Source organism: Acanthaster planci, linkage group LG20, assembly GCF_054643075.1.
Source record: "Acanthaster planci isolate LZ-2023a linkage group LG20, COTS_SCS, whole genome shotgun sequence".
Classification (NCBI taxonomy): domain Eukaryota; kingdom Metazoa; phylum Echinodermata; class Asteroidea; order Valvatida; family Acanthasteridae; genus Acanthaster; species Acanthaster planci.
The window spans coordinates 1,892,717-1,920,575 of record NC_141796.1 but is presented as its reverse complement, the minus strand read 5'-3'; the positions used below and the strand labels follow the sequence as shown (position 1 = coordinate 1,920,575).

Sequence of the window (27,859 nt, the reverse complement as noted above, 5' to 3'; positions counted from 1 at the left end):
ACAGTGTGCTCATGAAATTAAGCAAGCTCTCAAAGCACAAAAAAATAACAAGTGCATCAAAGCGCCCCGAAAACAAAAATATGAGAATAAGGTTGAACGAGACACAAAGGCGGTGCATTGTAAAAGACTGCATTAGAAGTTACATAGGTCCTATACACTGACAACAGTCAAATTCTCAATGTCCAGAACTTCAAAGAATATACAATGAGCACACTTGCTCTTACTTGCATCTCCGGCCTGACAGTCAATATAACTGTTAACAGTTTTGGAATGCGAACGTATGGACCTAATGCTTTCGAAACCGGAATTCATCTTGAATTGCAGAAAAGAAACATATGATCAGAATATAGATAATAAAGTAAACTAAACGAGGTATTCAGAAAGAGGCATTATATGACTGGTTTTCTAAAATCACTACTGCGACAAAAGTTTCCAACTTCAAAACGACTTTCGAACGCACAACTCCACACTCACTGTCGAGCTATATGCAAGCGGGGCACCGATTCTACAGTACATCCCGAGGGCGTAGAGCTAGGCACATTAATAGCCAATTTCCAGTCCTTTTCCCCACGGCACAAAATAACATCACCCCCGGGCCGTACGGCCGTTAAATCTAACACATTCCGTGTTGATTTGAATTCCTAAGATACGGCAGTATGGCCCGTAGGCGCTGATAGACGACCCCGTTGCTCGTATTGTGCGACTACAAGGGCGTAATTAAAAACGCAAATAGGGCCCATTGTGCGGGGACGGCGGTTATGTATACAAACATCATAATCTTCAGCTCTTTTGTCCCCGCTCAATAAAAGAGAGTGTGGGAAATTGATTTGGCTAAAATTGGCTCGCACTCGTAGGCCTCAGGCCAAATCCCGGCTGTTCCACATGGGTGCACACGGCCCGCATGCGCTGTTTATTTTTACGCCGTCGCCATAATTGGTCGGGTTAACGGAGGAAACGGTCCCGAGGACATTTTTTTTTTATCAGGAGATAGACTAATCCACAAGGCCCACTGTCGAGACAAGGAACAGCGGATGTCCCCCCGGTGGAAAAAATCATTTTTGTTAAACTGCAAAGTGTGTTGGCTGTGTTAGTCATCGCCTTTCTACGACGATTAACATGGTGTCTAGCTTAGGGTTCTTTTTTTAAACCACATGAGTTGCGTTTTTCGAATCAACAAAATGCGCGAGCGACACCTCGCCTATCATTGGGTGCGTTCGAGCGAGCTACTCGCGTTCACACGAGTATACTCCCGTGTGCTCAAACGGCTGGAGTACGACCCGAGGGTCGTGCCCGGACCCGAGTGTAATGCGCGCGCATCCTACTCGTGTTAACAGGAGTAACCGCGCGAAAGCACCCATTGACAACGTGAATCAACGAACCTTCGCTCGAAACAAACATCACTGTTCATTCATTTCACTGCAGGCCGTAACTGAAGCTACGATGCGAATCAGAATCGTAGCACAGACATTTGTAGCGATTAATTATCAGTTGCCGCTATAAGTTGCCGTGTTTTACAACAAAGAAAACCGACAGGCCGTCATCACACCGACGAACTCGGCGCAGAACGGCCACAAACAAGTCTGGATTTCTCGCCAATTCCCGTCGCTAATGAGATTTCCATTCCGTCAACAACACACAAAAACGGGAATTTACGGGTTACCGTTCGACAACTTGCAAAAACAACTTCTCTAGAACCCTGTCGAAAAGTAAATGCCATCCCCCCACTAAGGTTTGTACACAGGTATCCATTTTTTTTTACAATTCCAAACAAATCACGACCCCTTTCCCCCAGTTCTCAGTCTGGCAGATCGTTTCATCATTAGCTTTAATCTAGCACCGTCGTGTGTCGAGCAGACTTTGTCGATTCAAACATCTAAAGTATCCGCCCACAACCTCTATCCCGACAGTTTAACAGTCGACCGTCGACATAAAGGGCACCGTTCCTATAACAAATACTGTTATAAAGAGAATCCTGATTTCTTGAATTCTTATGTTCTGTGTTACCCAGTGACGTTTCCGGGGGGAGGCAAGTTTTCCCGGTGGATTTGCAAACTTTTATTTTTATTTTAATATTTATTCATCAAATATTAGCATCAAAACCCTTGGGAAAACAACACCACGAAATTAAGCAAGGATGTCGGGACCGTGAGTAAGGCTTTTGATATTCTCTTTCTCCCCAACATTATGTTGAATGAGCCCGAAGCAGCATTCGTTTGTGACCCCCCCCCGCATGGTACCACACCTTTAATACTAAAGTCCGGGTTATAACCGAGTAACTCGTCTGGTCCCTTGTAACTTTGTCATAACGAGAGTTGGCTATAATTCGGTTATCCTCCCTTGCTTCCTGAGTATAAAGTTGTCTGACAAACGCTCCAGTAACAAGAATTGATGTGGGGCTTCTGGCAAAAGGTCACACTAAAGGAACATTGAAGGCTCCCCCTGTCGCGTGCGCATGATGCAACACTGATCAAGAAACTCCATCGTCTTTCCATGGGGACTACGAACTCAATTAGAACCTTACCGACGGATAATATTCAAATGCCAAGAATGAATAACACTGTGCCGCCAAACCCTCGGGCAATCTGTGTGACTATTTTCTGTGGTTATTTTGTAAAAAAAAAAAAAAAAAAAAAAAAAAAGCAACGCACTGGCTTTTTATACTAATCATAATACGTCCCGGGTTGACGTCGCGGTGCAAAAGGCATCCAACTCGAAAAGATGTCGGGATGACTTCGTATGGCCACGAACATGTTCATTGGTATAAATTTCACTTAGCTGTTTTCCACGAGTCATTTAGGCTACAAAAGGAGTCAAATTGGTCCTGCTTTAGCAACAAGCATGCATGCACACACCTTAGACTGAGCAGAATTTCGGGGTAGAACAGCCATATTTTAAACATTCGAATCCCCCAGAATGGAAATGGAAAGAAATTCACTTTCAGGAAAATCTCTTGTCGCGCTTGCGCGCGACGAGCAGCGAAATCTCAGGAGACTACACGGCCGTGCCCGCCGGGCAGTGCCAGGCTCGCACGCCGAGTGCATGCCCCCAAACAAACTACCAACTTATGGCAGTTGGAACACCAAATTAGCGACAAGAAAGATGGAGCTGGGGTTATTTATTTATTCGCCTCTTATTACTAGTGGTTAGTTCCTCCAACCAGCCAGCCGGGCCCTGGCTCCCTTAGCCCACATTCCGGGACGGCAGTCTTTGACAAGCAAGCTGTCAGTGCCGGGTCAAACGCACATTTGTATTTATTTAAAAGTCGCGAAGGCAGGCACCGCCGTATACTTGGGGAACTTTACATTTGCTGTGAGGTACATAAAGCACACGTGCCCAGTTGAGCCGTGTAAACACGCGGAGAGCGCGCCTGGCATCGCGCATCGCACGTCTCTCCACAACGGGCATGGTTAATGTAACTCATCCGAAACCCCTCTTTTTTTTTCGTAGGCCGTGCTTTTTTTGTGGTCTCGCTGCCCATTTTTCGAATTAACCCGCTTACGTGAGGTGTGGACTTACCTAGCAGGACGGTGGCCACCAGAACGGTCCGATAAGAGACCATTTTGAAAATCAGCTTGTCGATTTTGTCCGCAGCGGAAGGCGAGCTTGCCGTGTTTACCTCCAGCTCCGTTGACCAATCTCATCCACTTTTTTTGGCCTTTTTTTTACAGGCTAGTTCTTCCTGGTCCAAGTTTTCAAGGCTATCCCAACTCGGTAGGGTTTATTGCAGCTCGATCTGTGTCTTCGAAAACGCGTTGTTTATTTGACTTTGCATTCGCCGTGTTATTACTCCAGGCTCGTCTTTTGTTTTGGTTGGATTGCGGTAACGAGTTTATTTGGCTCTCGTGGCGATAATTCGCCGCGCGGCGCGACGGTTGACCATGAGGTATGGACGGGAGGTTTCTTCATCCCGTGAGGCCAGAGCGTGCAGATACAATCCTTGCCCGGGAATATCTCATCTGTCACCGTGACGACATCGTGCAGGCGTCGCTGTCTCGTGATCCAAATAAGGAGTCCTTAGCTAAACCTTGGTGGCGCGCAGATGGTCCACCCAGAACATTTCTAGCTCGGTACTCCTCTGTAGTTTTGCGGGTGGAGGGAAATTACAGCCGCAGAATTTTCCTTCACAGAATCCCAACTTCCACGGCTGACCACAGCCGAGGTGTTGCAGAAATTCTTACCAAAAGGTCGTGGGGGAAAACTCCCGTTTTCTTCCGAGGGCTGGGCGGCTGAGATGGGCACACCGGATGACATGGGAGATGTCACTCACGGAGCGTAAAACCGAGTTGTCACGTCGTCGACCTAATCTCCGGGAACACGACACCCGTGGAGCTGATAAATTCAACCGGAGCTCCCGGCTGCCAATCACCCGGGGACGGGTGATGGTTCGGCGCGCTCTAGCGTGCGGAGCAGAGTGAGAGCACGAGGTTTAATTCCTTGTGACAAGCTGAGGACGGGAGGGGCTCGGTGTGTCTCCGGCCGCTGCGGTCCCGACAGGCCAGCGGTGCTGGGAGCCGTCACCACTCATTTCGTTCTTTTCTCCTCCAAAGAGCCCATTTCTCTCTTGTCATCTACGGTCGTCGTGCATGCATTGCCTCGTGCGTGCATTTACACCCACACGCAAGTCCCTCGAGCTCGGCGCGACCGACCGGGTGTCGTCCACTCTGCTTCTCAACACAGCCAACTGGAATCTCCCACCGAGATCCAAACTTCACATACAAATTCCGCTAAGAGAGCACTCCACTCTGGCATTAAAAAAAACTTGGAGAGTGACCGAACCATCCAAAACTTTTAGACTTGGAGGTAAAATCTAAGAAGATCTCTTCCACATATTCTCTCGCGATTGTTGCAGACCTCTCATGTACAGGCGAAAAGACGCTCGACTCGGAACCAACGGAAATCGACTCATTAGAATAAATATTTAGACAAGGACCGTACACACTCTTTTCATAACCGGGGTAATCCTTCCAAGCGCTGGGGTAGATCGGCCTGCTAATCCCTGGCTTGTTTAGTCGGTACACACGCTGTGCACGTCGGTACTTCACCCAGTAGGTTTTCCCCTCCACAAGTACGGTCCCGTAGCGCGGGTCTTTGATAAGGGGAGCACAGCGTTGCCACCAATGCACAGCTATACGGTCCACGTTGGGGCTAATTACTGTCCCCCAAACGCGCTGTGACAATTCGCCTGCGAAATGGCCCCGTAAACATGTCAAGCATCGGCAAATGCCGTTAAATATGTTTATATTACGGAGCGGTTGTTTATTTGATCGTCGCAATGACTCGAGGCATGGCCAAGGGGGTGGCCCAGGAACCGGTATAAATCCACCCAAGTTTAGACAATCGACACGCAGTCTCGTCTCCCGGTGCAGGTTCTATGCTTAAAATCCCTAGCCCACTGCTCTCTGAGGCCGCGAAAGAATTATTTAATACTAAAAAAAAAAATCCCCAGCACGATTACAACAAATAGGTTAATAATACAGCGATGAACCGGGATCTGGTTTGGGCTTGAAATATATCGCTTTCTCGCCTAGAGAGAAACCAGACCATGCTGTCATGAAGACGGTTTATAAATAAACTCTTTCTAGTGCGCGGGGCGGCTGGATGGTACGGCTGGTTACAGTCGAGGCATTTTGTATACAAGCGTTCGGGCTTACCGGTATGCCATCGGCTACTATCCGTGGGCGTACAGGCGAACAGTTGATCGAATCGAGCGTCATGACTGCTGATGAATTGACAGGGAAATGCTTCCTGTAGCGTGCACCCGGCTTATACTTTTTATCTGAATCCCGGTACCAGGCTATGTCTTCCGTCTGACATCATCCATCACCTCCTCGGCTTCTGCACTGCGTCTCCACTTTCCGCAATGATTTCCCCGAAAATAAATTAATCGCAGCATTGCCCTCATTTTTCGGCCTTCTCCCTTTTCAAAACGCAGAGCTTCGCGCTGGGGTCGAAACTTGTGGATAGGTGCGCGCGGGTCCCAATGTTCATGGGGGTGTCATCGCTCGCGGTCGGTGATGTTGCAACTTTGTTGTCTTCGTCATGCTTGATGATGAGGAATCTATTAAAGGGGCAGTCTGGTCGCCGATCTGCCATTTTGCAAGACTTCGATGAAGTGCGCCCTCTTGCTGGTTGGGCTATTCGGGACGGCATCTGAATACACTCCTTGCACGTGGGGACGTGTTACTTGTTATTTCATCTTTTCTTTTTTTCTTTAGATTTTGAAAATCACGGAAAAAAGATGTTCAGAAAGGGACCAGTGGCATCCTCAGTCTAAACAATCCAAGGATCAATTGTCACTTTAAAAACTTGACTCACATAATCAGAATGACCTAGGCTTAAGTTCACTTCAACAGATGGCATAATTCCTTGTAAATTACGGATCTCCACAAGTGAAAACAGTGGCAGGTCAGTTTTTTATTGTGTAACCAAATAAAATCAACTAGTCTTAAAAATGTTATTATTATTAGAAGAGATTTAAACGATTAATGTTCCAACCATTGCTTTCTTTGAGAAGACAAGGTGGATGTCTGCGGGCGTACTTGTCAAAGCGCATGCGTAAATGCGTTAGCGTTGACCTGTTTATTTTTGCTTGTCCAATGAGGATTGTACAAATGACGTCATGCGACCCGAGGAAATTAGCCAATACCGACCTTCCACCCATGTGAGGTCGAGTGAATGCGAGACTTAGAGTTTACCTGCCTGAACATTTCAGGAAGCTTTTTCTAGTCGCTTTCCCAAGACATCTTCTTTAAGTGCTGTAATTATTGGAAACAGTGAAATGGTGACACATTCCGCCAAGAACATTTTCCGGTGACAGCGAGTACACGGAGAGTGCACCGGGTGACAATCTGGTTAAAGTCAAAGATTAATACCGCCAGCTTCACCGCCGCTGTCGACATATTTGCACGATGATGCATCGTGGAATAGGGACCGGAAGTTGTCGTGATGAGTCCCACATTACGACGGGGAAGATTGCTGGATTGGCAGCCATCCAAATCCTCGCGTACAACCCGTGTCGAAAGGTGACAGATCGGGGAATTTGGTCTGTGTCACAGAAATTGACCCAAAATGATATCAACCTGGCCATGACATTGCTGGTATGGGTCTCACTTTGTTCATTCTGTTGTGTTCTTGAGCGAATGCTGTTCGTGTGTTTTTTGGGGGGTGTGCGAATTTTGTTCGAAAATAATCTAACTTGAACTGTACAATATCGCCCCCCATAAGTGTAAAATAACATTTCTGGACAATCGGGGGGGGGGTCCGGCCTCCGGTGTTGGCCACCAAACAGGTGATATTTTGAACCCAAAATTGACAGGAATGTTGAACAAAAATTATGAGCATAAGTAAATGTGTGAAATTATAATGCAATCCGAAATCGCATTTTTCTGTTTCGTTCATTCATAGTTCACCGGCGTCCAGGCTCTCGCAGTGCTGGTCCCAGCGTATTTCAGTACATCCAAGTGCCGGGAAAAATATGCACTTTTGGGCCGCCCAACCCGAAAAGGGGTATTTTTTATAGACTTCATGGGGTTCAAAAATTACTGATTGCATGAAGTTCAGAAATTGGAAAAGATTTGGCATGAAAAGTCAAATGCAGTGTGACAATATCGGGGGGGGGTTGCACCCTGGTCCTATCAGGGTCATTTAATAACGAACCCCTTCAATCTGTGCTTATGTATACCCAGGGAAGGGTGATGAGGCATTTCCACCTCGTAATTTGCAGCTGCACTTTTCACGAACACCGTCTTTTGGAATGCGAGATGGCAGAGTTCCATATTTAGAAGAGCTCTTCTTCGTGTTCCTGAAAACGTGACATCATGTAGAGCGCCGCCTATTGTCGGTGATGTCCGGTGCTGGCCAGCTTTGAACATGTAGCGCACTGAAGCACACGGCTTGAGGCTGGTTGATGAATTATGAAACACGGACGCAAGCTTCGACTGATGTTTGAAGCATTGGTATTATTCAAGGCTCCAAATCACCGTGAAAACTACAAGATATAAAATACACAAACATTGTAGAGGACAGCTTATTGAAAAAGCACACGGGGATATATAGAGAAATTAAAGATCAAAGTTCCCTAGAAATCCAATGAAAAACCATGATGACCACGAAAACAATCGAAGTTACCATTATAGATCGATAGGTGCTCAAAATTCAAAAGTCTACAAAAAGGGGAATAAAATCAGCAATGATCGAGAACTCTGGAGTAGACATTCACAAAGATTATCTTAAATGTAACACTTTGAAAGCCAATGAAGAAAGCGTTAACGTACAAAGGCCAGAAACTGACATGTACTTAATGACGCAGAGTACTAATAAACCATCAACCAAACATAATTGTAAACATTAGTGCCGGATACCTACCATTTAATGGTTGTCCAGCCTTATAATGCAGTACATATACTCAAAACGGCAGCTGCATTTGCATTATAAGATCTAAACAAAACAGAAAATAAACCACCTCATTGCATGACATACAGTGCACTAAATACTAACTCAAAATGGTTTCTTAAAATACCTAATTCTGTTAGACATAACAATTAATATAATAATCATCTATCTTAAACATAATAAAGCACTGAAAGGGGTTTTTCTTACCATCAAGTGGAAAGGTACCGGCAAATATTACATCGAAATCTTGAAATGTTGATGAGGACTCGACATGCGGGTAATGTGTAGTGTTACCCCAACTGGAAAATTTTCAGTGTGCCAACGTGGCCAAGAACTTCACCGTTCACAGGGGAGTTTTACTAAGTATATTCATAGACCACCTTGAGTACTGGCCAGTTGACCTCTAGCCTCCGATTGATTTATGGGAGGGCAATATCCAGAGTAGATTGGGCATTCAGTGTAGATATGGATGGTGTTTAAAGGGATTTTCTAAATTGCCACTTAGAGAACGTAGTCTGTTAAGTTCCTGCCCAAAGATTTCCTGACGACTCTGATAAAAAAATCTAAGGTCAGGCCATCACCCACGGATATAAATAGATATGACGCAAGGGTTAGGGGTCAGAGGTTGAGAGCCCGGGTATTTTCGATTTCATCAGTGGCAAGATCTCAAAAATGAGGCTTTTTCCATATCAAGTGTATCCCTCTGTGAGCATTTGAGTGCCCCTCGAATAAGTGTTTATTTGTCAACTTACTGGTTGCAATCGTCATAGGGACAGGCGGTCAAAGGAAATTAAACACGTGGAGGGGGTTCACAGAATTTACTTAAATTGAGCCACCTGTGCACTCCATCGATCGATTAATTAACCAACTTTCCTTCCCAACAGACAGTGTATTAGTAAAACATGGGCAAATTAAAGGGCGCCCTCCACGTGTGTTTCTTTTAAGCGAATAATCTGTTTCCTTCTATTGAGGGCGCCTTTTGACACAAAGCGGTTTATTTGCAATTTGAAGGACGCGTAGAATTGAAAGCTAGCTACACTGAATGAATTGAAGCGGTTTGGACCAAGTCGGAAATTTGCCGTTTGTAGGTATTGTTCAAGGAGAGATTCCGTGCCATAAGTTAGCTTCGTTTAAAGTTGGAAAATTGATTAATAATAGCCTTAGTGATTTCTTACAACGGAAAACAGTTCCGCATTTTTTCGAGGTTTATTTTCACATGTACGTAGGCCTAGGCAGATGCCATGGCATATGACCATGGGTGGACCAGGCATGTTGACTCGAGTCGTTGACTCGGACTCGAGCATGTCGAGTCACACGTCGCTACACATGTATTTTGACTTGAGACTTGACCACATGTAGCCCTATGCTATGGAGGCTCATAAATTTTTCAACTAGTTTTGTCTGTTTTGGAGTGTTTTCTTTTCGAAGCCATCTTGGAGAGGATGTCGTAAGAAACATTTGGATATAAATTTGGACAGTTGGATTTCACCAGACTCTGCAAAGCAAAGAAAAATTTATTTGAAGCGGGGATATTTTGAGATTTTTTGTTTTTAATTTTCTTGTTAGTGTGTAGTGCAGACTGCAGAGCAAACTGAATTTTTTTTACTCAAAAATGAGTGTGGATTTTGACTAAAAAGCTTAAATTTCACATTTCCATAAAATCTTTGTTCTTGTTCGTGCCTTATTTCAACATGTTCAATGAGTTAAGTGTTGACTTCATTTGAAATTTCAAAAAATTTGTGGAAAAAAGACAAATTTGAATCACAGTACTGTTTCCTATTTAAGAAAACGAGTGTCCAGATGAACAGCGCCCTCACTCATTTATCGTGTCCCTACCTATGTTGAATTTACTTGGAAAAATTGACTCCAGACTTGATATGATTTGGAAAATTAATATCACCGTGTCAGGAGTTGCTTCTGCAAAGAATAATAGGCCTACACGTAGTCCTAAGTCTATCGTGGACTTGGGTTTAACTTTTGTCATTTAGATTTTGATGGACAAAGTTTATGTGGGGTTAATACTAGGCCTAGCCTACAACATGTACGGTATTTAAACTAGTGTTTTAGTCAAGCACATCACAAGACCATACATAAGACCAGTCATAAGACCAGTCACAAGACCAGTCACAAGACCAGTCACAAGACCAGTCACAAGACCAGTCACCAGTAGCAGGGTGAACAATGACAGAGGAATGCTTTTGGCGCAGTTCATTTGAATAGCAGGGGTGTGAGAATTCAGCTTTTTAGCTGATTTCAGCTTTTTTGTTTAGATGTTGACCCTGATTTTCAGACTCATGCAGACGCCTAACCTTTATTTATTGTACAAAGCAGCAACTTTATTTTGGAAGTCATGTTACAGCTTCCGTAACTATAGCAACTGCATTCTATCAAGGCATCTGTCACCCGCTTTCATTTTTGACATCTTGTTGGCACAGAGTTCGTCATGAAGGTTGCACTTGACCTACCGGAAGGCGTGGAGCGATTTGACCAACACGGCTTCGCTGTCTTCAAAGACACCACCTTCTTCGAATCGGAGAGGCACCACCCGACTGAAATGTAAGTTTGAAACGTTGCACTTGGCCGTAGTCGCCTGGCAATTAAATTGGGGCCAACTCTTACCCAGGGTAACTTCTAACTTTTTCTGGGTTAAAACATCAGAGACGACTGTAGTCCAGCCCACGTGGAAGCATGGCAGGCCATGCTGGCAGACTGGTCTCGGACTCAGACACACGGCAGCAGTAAGCTCAGGTCGTTACTCAAGAAGGGGGTACCACTGTCGCTACGGCAACAACTCTGGCGGAACCTGTTGGGGTGCGAACACACCAGACAGTCCTCAAAGTTCAGCTACAAGGTATTGGAACCTACAAGTTCAAACATAAGGGACTATCAAGTTTGTTAATCCTAAAAGTTATCGGGGCTCAGGGGCTGTTGGAACCCACCCGTTCGGCACAGTGCATTCTTTACGTGCCAAATGTCTACGATTTTTCCATTAACGTCTTAAAAACCATTTTGACACCACTCTTATGAAAAATGGACCAATCATTCATGTGTCATACCCATTTCCCGGAGACAGGTCAACCAAAAAAGTTAACTTTGTATATTGTAATGTATTTAGTGCACTGTTTTTTCAACACAACTAAAATGTGAAATGACCAAATAATAACAAATCCCTACATTAGATTGAATTGGAAACAGTGTATAGAACGGTTTACATTCATGCTAAGTTTCGTAAAGATCGTACACCGACGGCCAAGAACTTGGGGATGGATTCTTCAAATCTCTCCACTTTGCTCACTGCTGACATGCATGCATTTGCCGAAAATCTGAATTTTGGTAGTTTGGGTCAAAACCGCACTCTTGGCTGGTGAAGAACTCAAGAGCCTAGTCCTTTTCACATGGGAACGTCAAAGACAGTGACTTTCATGCCCTCAAGGGAACTTGTCCAATGCATTTTTCTGTTTCTTTTTTCACCTCAAGTCTTCGACGGGAGCAGGTACGGAGCTCAAAATGGACGTAACCTAAAACAAAATGGGTCGGATGTTGCCAGAGCCACGTTTTAGTTGAAGGCTCCAGAAAGAATCTTGAACAATTAATCCCTGCAACATTTGATTTGATTTGATTTGATTTGAGTTTATTGTCCATATTCGGAAATTTGTTTTACACAGGATTCAGAGCATAATCACAATTATTACAAATACATGTAACTGGGTCATTCCATGAGGTTGGAGTACAGCTTGTTGACGGTGTCCCTCTTACATCTGCGACTTTTACCACCTGTCATGACCTGTAGAGTAGGTCATTTACTCTAAAAATAACACACCCCTCTGTATTCAGCCTTGCAAGATGTATAACAATGTCAATTAGGAATCCACCTGCAGGGAAATAGCTGTTCATTTTTATGGAACCCATGTAACAATGGACACCATCACAAATTGTGCCCCAACCTCATGGAATGACCCGACTACATCTTACAGCCTAACAATTTATCAGTTACAGTTGATGTTCACAATGAGATTCTCTCATAAACAACAACCAAACCACGGTCAATTTACAAAACAAACAATGGAAATGGTATTTAGTGGTGAAATTGTTTCATTTGATAAGAAAGGAAATCTAATATTTGCATTGTTTGTTTCAATAGGCCTGATATATTACACCTCCAAGCCCCAGCATCAAATTATTTACACTAAAACTGATATTTTATTTAATCACCGTAATATTGAAGAGATGAATTGGAGACGTCTCGGTACGCATGACTGTCTCTGACAAGTTTGGCAGCTGCGGGGAACTTAAAGGAACACCTTGGATCTGTTAGAACTAACTTTTTTCCCAGAACTATTTTCAGAACTAGTTTTCAGAATTGTTTTTCAGAACTACATGTAGTTTTCAGAGCTATTTTTTAGAACTAGTTTTCAGAACTATTTTTTAGAACTAGTTTTCAGACCTATTTTTTAGAACTAGTTTTCAGAATTGTTTTTCAGAACTAGTTTTCAGAGCTATTTTTTAGAACTAGTTTTCAGAGCTACATGTATTTTTTAGAACTAGTTTTCAGAGCTACATGTATTTTTTAGAACTAGTTTTCAGAATTGTTTTTCAGAACTAGTTTTCTGAGCTATTTTTTAGAACTAGTTTTCAGACCTATTTTTTAGAACTAGTTTTCAGAATTGTTTTTCAGAACTAGTTTTCAGAGCTATTTTTTAGAACTAGTTTTCAGAACTATTTTTCACAACTTCACACGCGTTTCTTTTGTGAGACAACTGTTTGCCATCCTTTTGAAGTTTTGAAGATTCCAAAGTGCACCTGTGAGCCAGTAGCATTGTTCATTTTTTGGGGGATAACAGAGGGCGCTGTTGGTGTGATGTCAATCGGGGAGGGCACGGTTCATTCCACAGGTTCGTCTGTTAAACGTGTGGAAACCAAAGGTCACTCACTGAAACATTTTGGGGAAGGGATTGCTGCTTGGCTTCTTGCCAACTTCTTTGAGACACTGTAGGAAAGGATATTTAGGCCAGCAAAATATGAACAATTCTGGCATTTTTTTCTGCACAAATTAGTGTTAACATTCCAAGGTTGGCATCACAGTTTTGCTCATGAATATGGAAATAATCATTAGCATAAAACCAAATAGACCCCAAACTGTATAAAATAGCCAAAATATGTATAAATAAAATAAAAAGTCCCAACGGTTGTATGAAAAACGCATTGTGCGGACCCTTTAAATTGATTTGCAGGCGAGCGTCAGGTTGATACGTCGAGAGCTGGTGGATATCGGCATCAGCGAGTATTGCCTCAAGCACAGTCAGCCGGAATGGTCGGGCACCGCTGAATCCGGAGCCAACTTTCCCGTCCCACTATTAGTCATTCGACAGATCACGGTGGACGTGGGTGAGCACGAACATGAAATGATTCAGAGGCGCCCTACTGAAAATGTCCAATTCATTTACCTATTGAGACCAATTTACTTACCCATTGGATCCAATTCACATACCAATTGGATCCAATTCACTTATCAGTTCAATAACCAAATTCCAAACCTAATTGCTTTTGCTGGGAATCAATTGCAATCCAATTGGGTTCAATTGCGTGAGTGATATTGAAGGATTGATATTTCCTTTCTTCGTATGCTCTTTGGACAAGAAGTGCCTTGCGTGACAACGTTGAAATAGCACCCTCGGGCATACATTGATCAGGGTATTTCTAAGATTTGAAAACTATGTGTGCCACCATCGTTTTCACCTCTGATAAAAATAAGTATTTAGATCCACCACAGGAGATGCTTCTAGTCAGGGTGGGCAGGAAACTTAACTTTTTTTTACTGTGGCTGTCATGAACCCTCATGTCTCTGTCCAGACCGCACGTTCCCCGCGCACCGCCAGTTCATGGAGGGGTCGCAGGAGGCGAAAGAGGGCCGGGCATCGCTGTTCCGCGTGCTGGCCGTCTACGCCCTGTACAACCCTCAGGTCGGCTACTGCCAAGGTGAGATGATCTCTGCAGTCCTGTCTGTGCATCCATGCAAGAGGGCGCTGTACTGTAGGAAATGACTAGGGCGCTGACTCCGCGTCGCCACATACTGAGAGACTTTGATACCCTCCTGAGGACAGACATTTTTGATAACATGTAGTTTGTGTGTTAGGAGAATGTAATAAAATACATGTACATGTAAGATGAAACATATTTCAATTCTCCTAACACGCAAGCACATGTACATGTAGTTTGTGTGTTAGGAGAACGTAATGAAATACATGTACATGTAAGATGAAACATATTTCAATTCTCCTAACATGCAAGCACATGTACATGTAGTTTGTGTGTTAGGAGAACGTAATGAAATACATGTACATGTAAGATGGAACAAATCTCAATTCTCCTAACACGCAAGCACAAGATATATGAGTAATAACAAGCGTGTCACCTGTAAGGGTGAGACGTTTACATGTTTAAACAAAAAAAGTTCCAAATCCGTTGACAGTTTTTTCAAACATTTAAACGGAACCACCCCTTTCAGAGGTTGGATGTTTGGATTGATGCAATCTGGCATTCATTTTGATTGTAAACAATGCCTGTAAAGTGTAATCTGATATTCAGAGCACTTGTCCCTTTCGGCATCCATGCACGTTTTGAGCAAAATGTAGACCACGTGCATTGCTGAACTGTATAATTATGCATATATGAAAACACCGAGGTAGGCAGCGATAGCCTCTGTAAAGTGTTGGGTAAACGTTTTAACGGTATGGAAAAGTTGTCTTAACGTATTTTAAAATCAAATGTTAATTCCAACCTTAGTCATCTGGAGAGAATATGTACACACTTTGGATTTTTCACACAGAGCAAAATGAAAGCCTCATTTATGATGTTACATTATTACTTACTTGAATGACGCATTGCTTTAGAATACAGACATCAGATATGTGTGTGCAAATGGCCATACAAAAGCTTGACAAAATTTCAAATTTGACCTTGTGTAAAATTGTGTACAAACACAACTTCGCTTTGTACGACGAGTTTTAATAGTGTTCTTGTAATTGAATGTAGCTCTGTATGGTCACAGTTGAGGTTTCATGATATGTACTTCTGATGTCATCATTTTAAAAAAGGTAATTTAGACTCTAAAATCAATCTACATTGTAGCCAAAGAGTAACTGAGACATTACTTTCATACATATCAATATTTAATTGATAGGAATATTTAGTCAGAATCACCTCATGTTTGCTGTTTATTGTGCTGTGTATTGATATTTATTTGAAAGTGCATGTCAACATTGCATTAAAATAGTCACCGTATCGATTCTCGATCAACGGAAGTGTCATGCATCGCTCGTTGAATGCTAAAATTAATTAGTCATATCGATGTGTAATCAACACAGAGCATGTATCGATATTTAATTGACAGGAACATCTTACATTGCTTATTGACTGCCAAACAGTAACTAGCCATATTGATACTTGATCGTCAGGAATGTCGTACATCGCCGGCATGTTGCTGATGCAGATGTCGGACGAGGAGGAGGCTTTCTGGGCAATGGTGGCGCTCTTTGAGAAACCCAAGTACCTGGCGGGATACTTTGACCAATCAATGCTCAGGTGAGTATTTGGCACTGTGCCTTTTCTTTTTAACCCATCCCCCTAGCTAATATTTTATCTTCAAGTTCTTTCCAATTCAGCAACATACGGCAAATTTCAAAGTTTTCAAAGTGAGAGGTCTGTTTCTCCCGGTGTCTCTTTTTTGCTAGAGCTAGTTCTTACGGCACCCAACAGGTAATTAATCTTTGAGCTGTGTGGAAAATCTCCCCGAACGCCCTTCAGCTGTTACCCCACATTTCAACCTGTTTGTTCTGACCTTCTTCGAGCAACACTTTGAGTCTTTATCTCTTAAATACTTTGCCCAGGATTCAACAGCACGCAACCGTCTTCAAGCAGCTGATCGCCCACCGACTACCAAAACTCGCCAACCACCTGGTGAGTCTGTTTGTCGCCGATGTGTTACTTGCTCTTGTTTTCAGCTAACGAAAAATTGATTTCGTTTGCCTTCGCTTCCCCCCGGCGCTGATGCCCATTGTGGAGAAATGTTTCTGAATGAATGAAATTAAGCCTTCTGTGAATCTTGCCAAGTAAAAAAGTATATCTCCGGCACCCTGAACACGGCAGAGAAAAAGTTCCACTGCATTTTATCCGGTATGAGACACTGCTAAACAGTTGCTCGCTGACAGCGTTGAGTTTTCTGAGTTTACTGAGTTAAACACTAGTACGAACTGCAGGCAAACGCAAAAGCGAATTCGATGTCACTCAACGATGGCAGTGTAATTTGCTGGAGTTAAAATGTTGTGTCCAGTTCGAGCCGGCCTTAAGCCTGAAAACAGTCGGAATTCTCCCCCGGTCCACGTGTTTTCTGATCTTGCCACGTTACCTTTCTCTTGCAAGTCGAAAACCTTCACGAGTTTTTTCAGCAACCCTTTGAGATTATTTTAACTCCAAAAATCAAACTCACCGTTCTTGCGCAGCCCCCATTTTTCTGAGACAGGTCAGCCAAAAATGGCTGGCACGCATGTTGCCTTGAACTTCAAATGACCCTAACAACAAAACCATATGTCTGATGGAATTCAAGCGTCCCATTTGATATAATATTTGTAATGATAACGGCTGTTCCTGCATGCATGTATCAACAAATCGGGTGTGGCACTGCCGAGTTCGTAAGGGGGACAGAATCCCCCCCTGCCCGGCTGTGAGATGGGCGTAAATATCCAGCTCTCTGAGGTTAATTACATTTTCCATGATATTTTGAATTTGCCTGCCACTAACTGAACATGACCAACAGAGGGCGTGCTCATTTGTCTGACCGCATTGTTCCACTACAGGCGTCAATTGATCTCCACCTCTTGACCTTCGTCACCCCGTGGTTCATGTGTCTGTACACCTCCTTCCCGTGCTGGGACACCGTACTGGCCATCTGGGACCTCCTCCTGCTGGATGGTAAGCCCCGCCTTCACCCAGGACCCCCTCCTAACCCTGTGATTATTCGAAGGACTCAATACCATAGTAGTCTTTGCAGGTGCAAGCACGGAATCCCCAAGGTGTTGTAGAAACTTTCACTTGACGATATAGTCTCATAGTTTTGGAAAAGCGACGATGTAAGAAATCTAAAGTATCTTGAAGAAATGACCACCAAGGGTAAGCATTTTGTAAAGTCCATCTTTGTAAAGAGATGCAGTCATGGTGTCCAGTCGGTGTAAAAAGTTGGTATTTTCGGCTGAAACATGAAAACAATTTTTGTCTCAAGAAAAAAAGGTCGCAGGAGTGAGATAAGAACATCTCTAGAAAAAGTCTTTTACCTTATTTTTAAGAAAAACCATGTTTCGGCATTTTCATTTTTTTTACTGATCGTCATGTACATATATCAAAGGTTTAATCAGCAATAATAAAAAGCAGTTGGCCGCCATCAGGGTCTTGAGATCATCAAAGGAAATGTTTGTTGCTGTGCAGTCATAAAGCATGTCATTCACTTGATCTTGTAAAGGAAGTAGTCGTTTAGGTTTTCAACAGTTTCCAACATTGACTGATGTCTCAGCCAGCCTCAATTCGGTCCGTCTGCCCTGCTCTACAATCACACAGTCTCATATTTGCTCTTTGAATCGTTCTGTAGGTATCAGCACCATTTTCCGCGTGGCGTTGGCCGTTCTACGTCTGAGCCAAGACGAGTTGCTCCCGACCACCGACTTGTCACGCATCCTACCCCGACTTCTACATCCCCCGCCAGACCTGTGAGTCCCTCTCCACCCCCAGGCCTGTTTTGGGTCTGGTTCCAAGTGGTCTACTAGACTAGTCCATCCGTTTATTGTTGGAGAGGTGTTGGTTGAACTGTGGTTAACCTGAGTTGTCACTTGAACCTGCCCTAGACTAGTCTTATCATCCATTGTTTGAGTGGCTTAAATCAAACTACGGTTAACTAGAATTGTTTTAACAGTGGTCCTACCATCCACCATTTGAGTGGCGCTGGTCAAACTAAGGTTAACTTGAGCTGTTACTCAAACTCCCCCTTGACTAGTCCAACCATCTCTTGTTGGAGTGACATTGGTCAAACGGGAGTTAACTTGGGTTGTTGCTTGAGTTTGCCCTGTGCTCGGGTCATGGCATTCAGTGTCTATTCACAGATGTTATGACCGCCACCGTCAACTTGATTACTTTCTTGCCTACAGAGTAAGTGCCAAGAACCTCTTGCCAGTGATCTGGAGGACCACCGTGGAAAAGTGGGAAATCGACTCACTGCAGGCAATAGTGGCAGAGGAGTCCGAAGCCAGACCGGGTATTGGCAGGATTTTAGAGTTACACTTTACGTTAAAAAAACATAAAGATGATGTATTAATTCCCTAACTTGAAAAGCTGTTGCCTTGGTCTACTTTCCACAATCCTATAAATGCCCTAATTTATGTTTGTTTAAATTTATAAACACCTTCACTGATTTCGTCTGCAACAGCACTCAAAGAATTTTTTAAAAACTTTTTAATGAATACATTTAGTCATCTGCGTTGTTCACTGAAAGATCAAGCTTTCCTTTGTACTTCTTTCAAAATCTGCCGTGATTTGGATCAAAGTGAACAAATAATCAAGGGACTACCATCATAGGTCAAGTACTTTGGGAAACGTGTTGGAAAACTTCTATTACTGGTTGCCACGTTGAGCCTCGGTAACCCTTTTCCAAAAGGTCTGCAGTTGTCAGAGTTTTACGTTTGTTCTAATAAAGCAAATTCTCTCCATTCATTTTCTTCCCAGGACGGAAAAGGAGACGCCGTATTGATTCGGACGCCAGCGGTGCCGAGATGGTGGAGAAGCGCCCTCGCAACGGCGAAACCGAAGGTAGATGAACCTTTTTATCGTGAAATAAAACGGGATGAAATTCAATCGTTTGGTTTCAACTTTGCATTCTAAAAGGGTGTTTCAAGGTGCTACCAGTAAACTCGGTGTCAGCAGACGCCTTATGTCCAACAGTAGACCCCTTTTCCCGTCTGTTGTTTCTTATTTACATTTTGTTACGTGCGATCTTGCCTGGAAGTCCGGCCTCCTCTGACGGGCGGAAGGACCCCTGACACAAACCTCGAGGGGGTAGATTTCCACACAAACATGCATATTCCCCTGTCTGCATTTGTGGGGATTTTGGTAGTAAGAATCATATATTCAAATATCTGTTCAAACATCAATTATTTGAATATTCAATTGTTTGAATTGGCCAAGCCTTACACTATTGCACGGAGTTGTTTACCAAGCAAAAAATTGCAGAGTACAAAATTGCAGTCTTGGCTCTTTCAAATCTAGTGACGTTTTGACCGGTAACCAAATCTCCTAAACCAAAGTTCTTCTCATGACAACTGAACTGGCCCCTAATCTTGACTGGATAAAATAATCGGCAGGGTTCCCGCGGCCTGGAAAAGTCATGGAATTTTGTAAAAATGACCAAAGTCATGGAAAAGTTGGGGATTTATTTTTGGTGATTTGTATTCTCAGAAATAAGCGCATCAAATGTGTGATTGAGTTTGCAACTTAAAAGGCCGAATAGTCCAAGAAATTGTGTCATTGAGTCATGGATTTTGATTTTGTTTAGAGCTGATTTCAGCTTTCATCCACCCGTAATTTCAACTTTTTGGTACACCTGGTCTGTACAAATGTATGGGGACATCTTACATTTCAGCTTCTTGCTAGCTGTTTTCGGCTTCATTTTTAAGTATCCACTCAAACCCCTGCTGAAGGTTTCCATTCTGTTCGCACATTTCTTCATTAGCTGAAGGTTTGTAGTCATGGTCTCAAGTTCAATACTTGCACACTTGGACTAAAAGTTAAGTGACCATTCCTGGCAAGCATTCCTTTTCTACAACATATCAATCAAAGCATCCACTCTACATTCACAGTTTCTTTAGTGGTTGCCAAAAATGAAGTGGTTTCGCTAGCTGATCAACTACAGAAAAAATAATTGATAAAGTTTTGAACATTCGCAAGATTTCCTCTGGCAGTGTTTCTGAACTCGCTGTCACAACTGTATGTGGTTTTTTAAAAGATGTTTTTTGTCTCTTGAGATGTCTTTGGAGGTCTCAAGTAAAAAATGTATATTGAACCTTTTTTACTTACTCTTGGCAGAGGAAAATGAGATGTCGGTTTTTCGGAGAGTCCTTGGCCTGTTTAGATCGTCCAATCAGAAAGCACAGCGAGGGGTCTCTACGCGCGCCCAGGCGGCGCGGATGAGATCTGCCAGCCGTGCCAATCAGAGGCGCCGGCCGCCAGGCGTGGCCAAGTCCAGCACGGCACCCTGCCCCTCCCAGATTGCCGCCCAACCGAAATCCAATGCAAGTTCCTCCAGAGAAGGACAGGCACCAGACTCAAGTCTAGTACCTGCCTCCCACAAGGGCACTGCCGCATCAAATGCCAGCAAGGCTCCGTCAACCAAGAGCAAGGAGCCAGACTCGATTCGTAAGACCGTCACCGCGGCCTCCGTCAAGTGGAGCAAGTTCTTTGAGCCGGCAGCAACCTCTTGCACGTCCCCTTGGAAGGAAGGACTCAAAGCCTTGACCTTCTCTCTCCCCGTTCAGCAAGGTGTGATGATATTCGGAGGAGACATCAACCAGGCTAGCGCTGCCATCGCAGGGGAGTCGTCCAATGTAAGTGTAGGACATGTTTGTGTGAGGACTCTAGTTATCTTGACCAACGTCGCCCGGACAGTGGACGGTGTGGACCAAATTTTTGACCACCTGCAACCAGGCCCCGGGGCACAGTCACACGGCTGGGTTTCAGTAGCCGAGTTTACTAATTGCTAGTGCAGAGGGAAGAAGGTACTGTGTCAGGATGTCACTGACCATACCTTGGCCGTGGACTTGTGGACCCATTGATGTAGACTCGTGGATCCATTGACCCCATCAGCTACGTCGACTTTTGACGTTGCTGATGGAGCTGTGAAGGGCAAGCTGTTACTAAATATCCAGGGGTCTTTTGACACCATCAATATGTTGACTCGTGGACCCATCGATGTGATCTCGTGGATTCAGTGACCCATATTGGTTCAAGTCATCTGTCCGTCAATCTTGAATCCATTAGTCTGTCAACAATATCTGTCCGAGGAGTTCTCACCAAATAGGTTTTCAGTTATACCAGTGCTGTACAGAGGTATTTAAATTTAAAAGCCACTTGCTCCTAGAAACAAGGTTAGGTGCCTGGTCGATTTCTGTACAAGTTACATATACGTGTACAAAATCTGATAACACGCACACACAGAATCATTATTCTGTCAATTATCCGTTGGACAGACAGGCTTTGGATTTTGTGCTTGTAGAATAAATGGTAACCAATGATATGAACAAAAATGATCGTTTGTGAAATACAACTGACAAGGTGGGCAACTAACAACATAATCACGGTCGCCGTTGGCGATAAGAATGAAACATTTGGTCGCCTTTCGTCATTTTTTAGGCGCAAATGCGACTGTTCTGGTCGCACCGTACAGCACGGAGAGCAAACAACAGGGACATGTTACTGTCCATTAATTACGGTCGTATGTTAAAGTGCGAACTTTGCATTCACATATCTAATCTTTCTCTTTGTATTTTGAAATTTGAATTACTTAACCCCAGCCTGTTGAAAACTGCCAGCACAGCACGGCCTTTGGGGACGTCAACAACAACTCCCAAACAGCTGGAGAGACAACGGCAAGGCAACAGACAGATGTTGAAGACGACCGAATTTCGCCGTGTGTCATTGCTACAGAGGACGGCTGGTAAGTACTTTACTCTGGTTGAGCCTGTCACAGAGATGTCACAAGCCCGTTTCTAAGACAAGAGACAACTCTGTTCTTGAGTCCAGTCGCATTTTCAGTCACAAATCCTTTCATGAGGCCAGTCATGACAACAAGTCACAAGACCAGTCATGACAACAAGTCACAAGACCAGTCATGACACAAGTCACATGACCAGTCATGACAACAAGTCACATGACCAGTCATGACAACAAGTCACAAGACCAGTCATGACACAAGTCACATGACCAGTCATGACAACAAGTCACAAGACCAGTCATGACACAAGTCACATGACCAGTCATGACAACAAGTCACAAGACCAGTCATGACACAAGTCACATGACCAGTCATGACAACAAGTCACAAGACCAGTCATGACACAAGTCACATGACCAGTCATGACAACAAGTCACAAGACCAGTCATGACACAAGTCACATGACCAGTCATGACAACAAGTCACAAGACCAGTCATGACACAAGTCACATGACCAGTCATGACAACAAGTCACAAGACCAGTCACGAGACAAGTCACAAGACCAGTCATGAGGCAAGTTGCAAGACAGCTTTTTAAAATGTTTTTTACACTTTTTTAGTATTGTTAACTGGGACCTTTGGGAGAACAGTTTTTATATCACTGAATGGGTTCCCCACTATACATAATAAATTAATTAACCCTTCTGTGGAAAGACGCATTCTTGACACAGTTGTCCTATCTGTCAAACCTGTCAAATTTCCCATATGTGTCTGTACTGAGGCAAATCATGTGGAAAGAATTTTTTACTGTTTTTGACGGTTACCGCTAAAGGAGGGTTAATAAATCAATAAATAAATAAACGGTCTGAGCCCTACGGAAAGTTGCACAAACTTTGATTGTGATCATTTTTAGTGGGAAACGACAAATTTTAATTGATATATTTTGCCGCCTCGTAGCTTGGATGGCATCCTGAAACTCGCCCCTCCAAAATTGCAATCAGTCAAGCGGGACTCTGCAAAAGGTGTCCGTTTCAGCCCCCGAAGGTCCGCCGACAGGTGCACACTCCAAAAACTGGACAACATCAAACCGCTCAACACGCCCAGCAGACGTAGAATAGTCAGCAGGTATAACGATGAATAATCAGGCAATGATTTGGAAAGGGCTCACTCTCAGCAACAGCAACCCTTTCCTGAGGATGAAGGGGGCTGTCTTAAAAGTTGGAGCTCCAAAGAGCGTTCCAAGAAGAACATTGTTTGTTCCAATCGGGAGACTATCCTTTCTATATCAGAAAATTGCACGTTCCTGATTGGGAGAGTGGTCTATATGTGTACGCACTAACCTTTGAACGGCTTGTTTATAATAGGAATTTTAATCCAGAACGCAAGGTGCTCCACAAATTCGCTCCGACCTCAGAGAAGTCTCCTATCTCCACTTTTGTTTTTTTGAAAGAGAGCATTTTTCTGACGCCAAAAAAATTTCCACTTTCACAAGCGCACAACATACACGTTTGACGAAATACCCTCAAGACTGTTGCCGTACTCAGTCTCGTGCCTTTTCTGTTCTCGCTCTTCAGATCGGCCAAGGTGCAGCATTCCTTCAAGACTTTCCACACCCCAACACCTCTCAGGAGGTCCCAGGTAAAGATGGTCATTCGCGCCTACATGTATCCTGCAAGCTGAAACTTGAAAACATCTGTACCAAACCTGACAAGAAGAGTATAGAGGCTATGCGTGGTGGCCATCTTGGGGGGCAGGTCCTTTGTTCCACAGGGAAACCTCCTTTGTGCATTCCCTGTGGAACAAAAGCACAGGCCTGCAAGATGGCATCCCTGAAAACCATCTGTATATCAGTTGGGCCCGTTAAGTCACCTGACCAATACTGGGTTTTATAGCATCACTAATCGTGCCATTCTCCGTGGCAAAGTGTATTTCAATTGTTGTTCACCAATAATAAAGCCGACAGTCGGAAACAGTGCTATAAATCCTGACGTGCTGACTGCTGAGCACCGTACTGACAATTGGCTTTATTTTTGGTAACCAACAATTACAACACACTTTGCTATAGGAGAATGCCAGTTTTACTAATGTTTGCCACCCACTCTGCAGACGCACCCAGTCTTAACAGAGCTGCTTTGGTCGGTGGTATTCATTTTGTTGCCAGCGCAGCCGCAACTGCCACGCTTGCATTTCATAGTCGTTCGTGAATCAGGGATGCACAGTTAATACCAAAGGAGCCTCCGCTGCGAAGGAAATAGCGCCCTCTCTTGGTCCAGCTTGAGGCTTATAGGTCATGTGACCTGGGGGTACAAATAATCTGTTTAGAAGAAACATGAAGAGTCTTTTGTGAAAAGAATCATGAAAACGTCAGACGTTTTGGTTCCAAATTTTGACATGGGAAAACCGTTTTACTTTTCTAGGTTTTGCTGTCCATGGGGACAGATCCAGATTTTTTTTTTCTCAAGGGGGAGGGGTTAAGTTATCAAAATGGGGGGTGTATAGGTTAAGTTTCTATTATTGTTTGTCCATTTTTCCTGTTTTGGTTATTCAAAGATGGGCTTAACCCAGCCACTCCTGTCCCAGTGGCCCAAATGGGCAGCACATTGGATTACTTCCCCCGTGCGTAGTCCTGGACACGGGAATGCTCTGGATTTGACACCCACTGGGCATTTTACACTTACTCGGGTCCCCCTCCAAGGAAATCTTGGCAACGCCCATGCACTGATTGGTTGCGTGGACAAGCAGCCGTACCTCAGGCTGAACTCAATCAAAGCTGAAGTACATGTGGTGTAACCGGCGTGATTTTGTTTGGCAGGTGTCTCGGTTGAATTCCAGTCCGCAGTTTTCCAGCCCCGAGGTGGAGCTTCAGCCGATGAGACTCAGAGCTCAACCGAGAAAAGGTACTCACGAGTAGCGGACGGTGAGAATGACACCATGAAGCAGTTTCGTTTTGGAGTACATTTCCTTGATTGTGAATAAGAGTACGTTGAATTTTTTCACGCGAGTATGAGTACATTTTCCCAAGTCCGAGTACCCAAAAAAAATGTACTCAAGTGGAACACTTCCCTAATGGCCGGATCACCAAGTGAAAAAACCTCAGAACACATCTCAAGTCTGAAGAATTTTGAAAACGGCGCTGCTATTGATTCCACGTCTGGGACGCAACAGTAAGTTGAAATTCTTCAAAAAACCCCTTTACATAGTGTGGCCACAACTCAAGTGTTGTACGGCTTTTAGAAGTAACCTCACTGAAGTTGGGAAAAATCGGGCAGAGAAGACTATTCAGTGAATTTGAATACGATGCAAGCAATATACTTTTAAAGACGCATCAATACTCAACGGGTGGTTGAATTTATGACAGCGCACCTGCTCATCAAAACGATTGCAGAGATGGCGTAATAACAGGCTGGAATTACAAATGTTCATTATTTGAATCTTTTTCAGTGGGGTGTATTTGAATTTTTAGTCGCTGATTAATGTCAAGCAACCACATTGAAATAAAAATGTGACCTGTCACCACAAAATGAGCGGAAAGTCAGAATTTTCAAAATGAGATATTGGCAAATTTATTTTTTAATTCACTAGAAAGAGAGCTTTTCAACGGCATGTACATGGAACACTTAGGGTAGAAGTGTATGTTGACAATGTGGCATTCTTCTGGCAGCTTTGCGTCTTTGTTCCCGACATTGTTTCAACATTTCAGACCAGGCATGCATACTATACTATTGTTGTCATTGCAGAGAAAAATGACATTTTTAAATATGTGATTCTACGAAATATTTGGAAATAAATAGGAGATGGGTCACCCTTTCCAAATACATTGTATTACAAACCCCCCAAATTAACCTCCACTTCAATATGACTTTGAACCCTCAAAATAGGAAAGAGCAGGATGGGAATTTAATCTCATTTTGTCGTGATGGGTCACAAATAATCGGCAATTTTGTAAACAGAGAAAACAAGAACCTTCATGTGACTAACAACTTTGTGTTCTTTCAGTAGCCTTAATTCCTACGGCAAAGGTACATTAAGGTAAATCTATTTGTGCAATGTAACTCCGATTTGTCATTACATTTTCCAAGAGGATAGAATGAGTTGTGGAAAGGCAAGTTTGGGAATCGCTTGTCTATGAAATGAAGTATCTTTGTCCCTTCAAACCATGTCTGTTAAAATTTTTCGCGATTGTCACTGTTGAAATAATGAAAGCAGCCATATTTCGTAATTTCTCCATCTTAAATTTCTTGTAAATGAAATTAACTGAACAAAATTCTTTTTTTTTCCCCTGATAAGTTTTGGGATATTCTCTGTCTTTATAGTCAAATCTGTGAATTTCATTGCTTGTATTGTAAGTATTTTGCAAGATGAAGATACCAGAAAATGAAGGCTAAACCATTATTCAATTTTTAAAACGAATTCTTCAATATTAACCAGCATCATTTTATGAATATCCAGCAACCATTCAGCCTGCATTTGTTATGAATCATTTTCAGTTTGAAAAATTAATTTTGTTCGGGCATAATTGTCCAATTTGGGAAGAAATGATGGGGCTTGGAAAGCAACCTTCGATATGTCACAACAAAATCTGAAACCTTTCATAATCGGTGTTAAGTGCATGTTTGATGTGAGAAGGAAAAAATCAGGTTGCTTAGAATTCAAGTAAAAAGATTAATTTTGGAACACCGAAAAGTGAAAAACTGACTTTTGTTTCCTATTCATTGTTTTTCTTATTTGAAAGAATTTTTGTATTATGTACAAATGGGAGACTTTGAAACGCATGGTGGGGGCAGACAAACTGGTGCCTTTTCCGGGTCGAGGCTACAAGCCAGGCACTCCGTACATGACGTCACTAGACAAAACTCACGCTGCAAAACCCATTTACAGACACGGATGTATGGCGGACTGACTACGGACTGACACACTGCAAACAACACGTGGGTGCGCCCACGTGTGTCGTATACTGAGCGCACGGTGGTCGCTTTAATCCGTTTTAAGTTCGCGACTTCGAGTATCATCAAGACAACACAGAAGAAATTAGTCTGTGTGGAATTGCTGGCACACCTACGTGACATGGAGTAAGTACAAGGTATTTTGCTTAAAATTATTTCACACACTTTACAGGAATAAAATTCATAGGCCTCGTCCTTGAGACCACGGAGAAAGGAAAGTACCTCGTTGAGACTAATCCTTGGAATAGGACTTAGATCAACACTATGGCATGACTACACTCACTGGCTACAGTACAGGTGCATCATGGGTCATTTCTGTGACAATGACCTGAGTAAACTTTAGTAGGCTCATATACCCACTTAGATTTTGCACGCATCTTTCAAACTGTTTATCCCTCCCAAGTAAGTCGTTGGGTGTAATGATGTGCTCACGTGCAGGTTTGCAAGTATGTTTTACCTAAAATATACTGAAATACATTCAAGGTCTGAGTATTTTGTGTATTCTCTGTCTTTCACCATATCTTTTTGTTATTTAAATACATTCAAATGAGCTGTGCCCTCTGACCTTTTCTGAAATTGCGCAATCCTAACCTTTAAATATTAGTTCCGAAATGTTTTATTATCAAGAGGCCTGTGGCCTGGTGGTTAGCTAGCTGGCTGCCAGGCCAGGGGATCCCGGTTCAAATCCCGGGGTCCCCGGAAAAGGAAGTTTTTTTTTTTTTTTTTTTTTTTTACTAAGTTTTTTAACAAAATTGTGCATGCCCACCTGGGATTGAACCCA

At 43.3% G+C, this 27,859-nt stretch overlaps 2 protein-coding genes across 9 annotated transcripts in view; one reads left to right on the top strand and one right to left on the bottom strand.

Moving 5' to 3' along the window:
• LOC110975532 (signal peptide, CUB and EGF-like domain-containing protein 2) overlaps positions 1-5,966 on the bottom strand; it is a 61,425-nt gene extending 55,459 nt beyond the window's left edge. For 4 of the 7 annotated variants that reach the window (XM_087130646.1, XM_087130651.1, XM_087130648.1 and 1 more), the window contains exon 1: positions 3,517-5,965. In XM_087130646.1, the coding sequence (XP_086986772.1) occupies positions 3,517-3,559 (43 nt within the window). In that variant the 5' untranslated portion in view covers positions 3,560-5,965. Of the gene's footprint in view, positions 1-3,516 lie in introns of all 7 variants that reach the window. The other 3 variants (XM_087130652.1, XM_087130653.1, XM_087130649.1) reach the window with 2 other exon arrangements.
• Positions 5,967-9,370: 3,404 nt separating this feature from the next.
• On the top strand, positions 9,371-26,826 carry LOC110975559 (uncharacterized). 2 transcript variants are annotated; one of them, XM_022228137.2, is made up of 16 exons: positions 9,371-9,475; positions 10,827-10,947; positions 11,050-11,242; positions 13,623-13,776; positions 14,242-14,367; positions 15,846-15,972; positions 16,278-16,347; positions 17,244-17,358; positions 18,029-18,146; positions 18,582-18,688; positions 19,156-19,239; positions 20,512-21,029; positions 21,996-22,138; positions 23,093-23,260; positions 23,710-23,773; positions 24,948-26,826. In XM_022228137.2, exons 2-16 carry the CDS (start codon positions 10,835-10,837, stop codon positions 25,044-25,046), a joined length of 2,199 nt encoding a protein of 732 aa, XP_022083829.2. In that variant the 5' UTR covers positions 9,371-9,475; positions 10,827-10,834; the 3' UTR covers positions 25,047-26,826. The 2 variants fall into 2 exon arrangements, with proteins under 2 accessions (XP_022083829.2, XP_022083832.2); XM_022228140.2 differs by having other exon boundaries at positions 9,395-9,479; positions 10,829-10,947.
• The last annotated feature ends 1,033 nt before the right edge of the window (positions 26,827-27,859 follow it).